Below are 7,219 nucleotides of genomic sequence, written 5' to 3' on the forward strand. Positions count from 1 at the left end.
TTAGGGATCAATTTAATATGAAATCATAATTTGAGGATTTCTAGTACAATTAACTCTATAATTAAAGTTGTCAACCACAAACACAACTCTAAACAAAAAGGCAAACTTCCATCACTTAATTATAAAAAAAATTCATTTTAGGCACTCAAAATGAAAAAAAAGTTTGTAATTTAAGTGCGTATGTTACATAGTTAGATCATTTTGGTCACTTCTGTAATTAAAAAATTAATATAATAATAAATTTAACCCTAAATTTTTACATAATATATCGATTTAGTCATGAATTTACAAATATTATTCACATGTGTGATTTACCCGAAAACAAAATCATTGAAAGCAACATCGTCTCTTTTTTTATCATCTCAAAGATTATATAAAAATCACACACAATAATTGAAAAAAAAAAAGGAAAAACAAGCGGAAGAGAAGAGAAGAACTGTTGTTTACAGAATTTCTCCACAATCGGAGATATGGGAGAGATGATTTTAAGTTACTGATATTGAAAAAATAATTACTAAAATTCTAAAAAAAAAAAGAGAGAGAGAGAGAAAATTATCAAAAGATATCAAGAATTTCCTGGATTGTGCCATTGCAAAGCGGGCAATTCCCTCGCTGAACCCAAAGCTCCCTTGAACAAAGCCGGCAAAACGTATGGCCGCATGGAATAAACGCCGCACCTTTATGCCTTACCATGCACACGCAACACGTCTGCTCCATCCCGCCGCTCCCTTCCGCCTTGTCTTTCTCCTCGTTTTCTTCGTCATCGGCGTCGGCGTCGCCCGTCGTGCATTTCGATACCGTCAGGCCCATTTGTCGCTCTGTTTCTTCCAAAAAGTCCATCAATGACATCCTCACCGGCTCCTCGGTGGAACCAATTGGCCTAGCATTGGTCTCTGCCACCGTCGCCGCTTCCTGTGCCGCCGCCGCTTCTCTCGCAGATAACGCCCTCTCCTCCTCTAATGCCGCTCCAAGTCGGCGCGTTTCATCACGCGCCACAGGAGAATCGTCGTCGTCGTCTTCGCTGCTGTCAGCGTTGTTCCTGGCGTTGTTCGAGGAAGGAAAAGGAGTCAAATGTTAACGGCTAATTTCTGACTCGTGATCCTGCACGAACCGACCCGAACCAAACCGCGCCAATTGCGGCCTAGAGTTCATAACCGTCGGGTCAGAAACAGGAGCACTTCCTCCTCGGTCCTCAACACCAGTCGGGTCAGCCGAGTGAGAACGAAACGAACCTTGCCGCGAGAACTGGGATCTATTATTATCATTAACAATAACATCAGAAGCCGGGATACGAACCGAGGAGGTCCGAGCAGACACCGCCAGTCGCTTGAGCCGGAGCTTGTCCCTTAACGCTTTCCAACTCTTCTTCTCCTTGTTGGAATCATCGTCTCGTATAATCTCCAGAAGGGTACGGTTCTGAGCAGGCGGTTGCTCAGGCCGCTTAGCGTTTCCCAAAACGGCGTCGAGAGTTAAACCGGCCAGAGCATCCCGGCCGTTCTCGACCGCCGAAATCTGCTCAAAAAGCGTAAGCCTCCTCCGGTTACCACCTTCCATTGCATCACAGTTTCATTAAAAAAATTGTACTTGTTTGGAATTAGTAATATATATAGAGAAACCAAATGGAGGATAGAAAGAGAAAGTGATCTTCTAATGAGAGATTAAACTGTAATTAAAAGTGGTAATGATGATTATCATCTGAGAATTTAAATATTAACTACAGAGCAGTTTGTTGGGTTGTACAATAACAGACAGTTGCTCAACATATTTTTTAACTAACTCAGATATTTATAATATTTATAATTAATTTAATTTTAATTTATTAATTTTAAATTTATATTATCCTAAACATTTTGATTTTTACTTAAAATAAGGTAAAATGTTCAAAAATTAAACATCCGTAGACCATATATAGGTGTAATAGATTTAGATATATTTTCAATAATAATTAATTTTTATTATAATTATTCCACATCTAACGAAAATTACATTATGTTCAATATACTAATATATTAGAATAACATGCAATTTATAATTTAATTTAATAATTATTTAAATATTTATAATTAATAAATTTTACTATTTTAATTGGAAATTATTGAATATAAGCTTTTTTTGGATCCGATTTGGTATATGAATTTGTCTTCTTCTTTTTTTAATTTGACGCCTAAACTTTTTTATATTCAATTTAGTCTCCAAACTTGTTAAATGCTATACAAATTACCGTAAAACGATAATGGTGTTAAAAAAATTTATATCATGCTACAAAAATATCATCAATAAATGTACTTAAAAAATTATGCATTGAGTGATACTTAATGAATTAATATTAGATAAGAAAACAAGAGTTCTAAAAATCTCAAAATGGAAAAAAAACATTATTTTAAATTAAAATAAATAAATAAATTAAACCAAAAATAATTCAACATTTAAAATACAAAAAGAAACATCGTGTCATTTGACACGTACCAATCATATATTAATTATTTTTCACTGCCTCATAAAACATAACATTGTTAGTATATTGGCGTAGTTTGTATAATTTTTGACAAGTTCATGTACCAAATTAGAAAAAAAGATTAAGTACCAAATTAAAATAAAAGTGTCAAGCCTATGTACCAAATTAGGAAAAAGTATTAAGTTCAAGTACCAAATTGGACAAAAAAATGTCAAGTTTAAGTATCAAATATTATATTAAGCCTAGGAGTGAGCATTTGATTGAGTCGAGTTGAACCGAGTCAAAAAATTTTGAGTTAGTCGAGTTATCGAATCCTATTTTAACAACCAAACTCAATTTGAAAAAATTTTCAAATTGAGTCAAGTCGAGTCTAGTTAATGAGTCTTATTAGTTATACTCAATGTTACGTTTACATAGACCGATTATTTAACTAGTGGACAAAGAAAATAATTATTTAACTACATAAACAATATAATTTACTTAATAATTACATGTAAAGAACTATTTTAGACATGCAAAGTAACTATACGTAATGTTGCAAGACAATCATTGTGGCCATAATTCGAGTCAACTATATAAGCTATTACACCACACGCATGGTTATGCGTCAAGAACTATCCTATATACAAGACAACAAAATGATATATCAAAAGTATGATATAGGGATTCGGGAAGGAAAGGAAGTGCACAGGCAAAGTAAGGTTGATGGATTAATAGTTTTGACTTTTAACTTTAGAAAAGGTAAACATTTATCAAAACAACGTAGTTTTACCTTTTTTATTATTTGGATTTTCGGATAACTTGAATTGTGTAATTCATATTTGAGTTAAACCGAAAAAATTAATTTTTTATTTGAGCTTATTCGAATAACTCGAACCATTTAATTCAAAATTTGAATTTTTTATCAAGTTTTCGAATCGAATTTTGATCACCCCTAATTAAGCCTAAATAAATTAAGTTTCATTTCTATCAAAATTTAGATGTGTTTTGTTTATTTCGACCGATATCAATGTATACTAATCCATATAATTTGATACGAAAATTTGATATTTTAAACTAAAATTTAATAATTACAATCACATAATTACATAAAAAATATAAAACAAAATAAAATTCAAATATTATACGAAAAATTACATATGTAAACCTTTTATACGAATTAAAATTTTATCATTAAAAAATAAATAGTATAAGCTAAGATATATATATAGATTTATTATATATTACAAAAGAAAAACATAAGATTACATGCATTAAAAAATGAAAATTGTATATCAAATATTATAATAATTTAATATTTTCTATTATGAGTATAATACGAAAAATATTAATATCATAATTGTAGCGACGTAAAAATTTGGTGGATTCGGGGTCGCTAATTGTGGCGATTTATTGAAAATTTGACGTTTGATTTTTGAAATAAATAGGGAGTCGCCACCGATCCTTTTTCCTAGGTGTGATCGGACACCTATTAGATCTTTTATTAAAACAAATAAAAGGCTGAGTTTAGGTCTACGTTAAAATCCAGAGGAAAATTAGGGTTCGGGAGTCGGTTACGCGCGAGGAAGGTATTAGCACCCTCGCGACGCCCAAAAATTGGTATCTCATAAACACATGTTGTCTTAATTTTCAAAAATGCGAATTCAATGTAAAGTTTAGTTGTGATCTGAAAAAAACGAGAAATTTTAGTTTATTCCGGTTTTTGAGAAGGGCATATCGCTTTAACACGAGTCAATTGACGTTCACCCAATGTAGCGATGAACTCGATGACTTAATGTTAAGTCGATATGTTGCCTCGATTATTGAAATTAATTAGAAAATGAGAATAAGATTTTCATTGAAATGCCAAGCAAAATGGATATGAAATAAAAGTGAACAAATGGAAGGGCTAGAAATATGTTGAAATAAATGATAAATACGACGAGAATATTAAAACAATGGCCATATATGCGATATTAAATATGTTAACAATAGTATTAAACGCGAAATAAGGATTAATATATACAAACATATAATAATGGTTAGCAAAGTGATGGGAGCATGATATTAGAACTATTAATGATACTACATATATGTATACATAATAGTAACAATAAAAAAACTATATACATGATGGTATTTAGAGCATGTACACGATACCTATAAAAACGTATAAATAACATAGTATTAAAAAGTGTGTATACAATGATGTTGAAAGTTACATACATAATACGGTGTTAAAAATACATACCTCATATAGTTATTAAAATATACATATAAGATAGTACAAAAACATTAAAACGTATATACATAACATACATAATATGGTAAAATTTTTTGTAATATAGTATTGAAAATATATACAACATGGTATCAAAAGGATAGGTATATAATATAATATGAAAAATATATGTACATAAGATAATGTAAAGAATATATACGTAACTAATAATATGAGAAGTACGTACATAATATATGAGATTGTGATATACAATATAGAGTTAAAAATGATGTGCATAATATGAAAGAGATATAATGTTTAAAGCAAAGTATGTGAAACAATTTTAAAATGAGCAATAAAACAATTTTGACTAAACAATACATGAAAGCAAACTTGAAACGAAATGTACGATATATGTAAAGTATAGCATTAAGAACATAATGAAGAATATACGAACATAATGAAGAATATACGTACATATATAATTTTAATCATTTAGGTAATATATACATATTAAAATAAAACTTTTAGTACTAATATTATATAAGTATATACAAATATATTAAGCGTGTATACATATTATAAATATATAATTGTATAATAAAACATAAACTAATACATAATAATATTAATAATAATAAAATTAATAATATAAAAATAATAAGAGTATTTAATAAGGAAATAAAGGTAACGAAAAAGGACTAAAATTAAATTAAAAACAAAGTTGTGGGGTCAATGTAAAAGGAAACAAAGAGGAGGGATCAAAATGTGAGGTGCGCGCAACCTGAAGGGACTGAAATCGCAAATAATCCCAACTATCTAAACGCTGCGCAGCACGGAGACCAGATTGAAAAAGATGAAAAAATTCTAGGGCCGAATTACAAAACATGAAAAAAACGTACTTGTGAAATCTCAGAAAAGCGGAAGGGCCGAGCACGCAAATTTCCCTTCCACTAAGAAACACGCGGATCTTGCCCTGGTGCGGGTCGGGTCGACCCGACCCGCGTCCAAAACGACGTCGTTTTATTTATTAAAGGGGGGGACCAAAATGGTGCGTTTCGGTCCCTTATATAAGTAAAAAAAAATTTTAAAAAATTCATTTGGGGATGGGGAAAGGGAAAAAAAGAAAAAGAAAGGGAGAGGGAGAGGGAGAGGGCGATTTCCGGTGGGACTCCGGCCAGGGGTCCGGTCGCCGGACGGTCACCGGAGACTCGTCGGCGCCGGCGCCGGCCACTGCACGCGGTGGCCGGAAAAGGTAAAATTTCTTCTTTTTTTTGCTATATTTTTTTATTTATTTTTGGTCTTAGAATATATAGATTTTAGGTTTATATTAATTTAAAAAAATGTATAGATATGTATATGGAAATCGAAAGAAAATGGATGAAAAAAGTAACATTTTCCGTTTGCCTTTCCTTTTTTCTCCGAATGCTTGCTATCTCAGTACTGAAGTCTATGTATTTTTTTTTATTCTAGCTTCTGTTTTTTTGTATTAAAATGCCGAAAAAACAAAAAAACAAAGAAAAACCCCCCCTTTACAAATTTTTCATTTAGGCTTTATAGCCGAATGTTTCAAAGAAGAGTACAAAAAATATTGTTTCTTCCATTCGCTACTGTTCTGTTGCTGCTGTTGTTTTGTTTCCTTTTTGCAGGTATAGAGTCTGTTGTCATGCGTACGGGGTGTGGGCGTGGCGTACGAGGACTGTGGAGGTATGGGGCTGTTGTAGTGGGGGTATGGGGCGTGGCAGACGTCGGTGGTGACAGAGGCAAGTGGGCGCCGAATGCTAGGGGGGCTAGGGTTTGGGATTAGGTATTTTTGTTTCTGATTTTGTGTAATGGGCTGTTAGTTTAGTGGGCTGGTAGTTTAGGTTATTGGGCTTCGGGTATATGGGTTCAGGGATATTGGGTTCTGGTTGTAAATGGGGTTTGAATTTTGGGTTGGCTGATGTATTAGTTAGGCTTAATGGGTATTGGGCTGTTTAGGTTAGGGTAGGTTAGTTGGGTTTTGGGGATGGCCCAAAATTGGCCTGTACAATAATTAATGTAAATATAATCATTTAATTAATTGAAAAATGTAATAAAATATTAAAATTAATAAGATTTAAAATAAAAATTACCAATTTTATCATGCAAAATTATAAATTCTATAAAAAATCAAATTATAGAACTTTGGAGCAGTGGAATGTCAAATTATAAATCATAAGTATAAATTATAAAATTTTAATTAATTAAAAATATTTTTAAATTGAATTTTATTTATAAAAAATTATATTCATGATAACTATTTAAAATCAAGGCTATTTTAAAGGCTATTTTAGTCATTCGACCTGTTTCTACATTTTCTTCTCTAGGGATGTATTCAAATGTCCAGTTTTCGACATTCTTCAAGAGATGGTAACTAATGCACTTGATTAATATAAAGCTTTGGTTGAGTGATAAATTTAAGGTTTTACTAACCTAATTGGTGTGAGTTCAAATCTTATCGTATGTATTTTTTTTGGTTTTTGTTAAAATGAAAAGACTAAAATATCCTCAAATTTCATAATTTCTTAATCAATTAAGGGTTT

General features: G+C 31.6%; 2 protein-coding genes across 2 annotated transcripts; both read right to left on the reverse strand.

Moving 5' to 3' along the window:
* Positions 1–330: 330 nt before the first annotated feature.
* Positions 331–1,074, reverse strand: LOC121219188 (uncharacterized; the record flags this gene model as incomplete). The annotated part of the gene is made up of 1 exon (XM_041096884.1): positions 331–1,074. A coding segment is annotated over one exon (519 nt), but the record flags the coding sequence as incomplete, so codon positions are not given.
* On the reverse strand, positions 331–1,728 carry LOC107925952 (uncharacterized). Its single transcript, XM_016856717.2, has one exon. It carries the CDS (start codon positions 1,552–1,554, stop codon positions 1,075–1,077), a length of 480 nt encoding a protein of 159 aa, XP_016712206.2. The 5' UTR covers positions 1,555–1,728; the 3' UTR covers positions 331–1,074.
* Between the last annotated feature and the right edge of the window lie 5,491 nt (positions 1,729–7,219).

Source organism: Gossypium hirsutum, chromosome D07 (genome assembly GCF_007990345.1).
Source record: "Gossypium hirsutum isolate 1008001.06 chromosome D07, Gossypium_hirsutum_v2.1, whole genome shotgun sequence".
Lineage (NCBI taxonomy): Eukaryota > Viridiplantae > Streptophyta > Magnoliopsida > Malvales > Malvaceae > Gossypium > Gossypium hirsutum.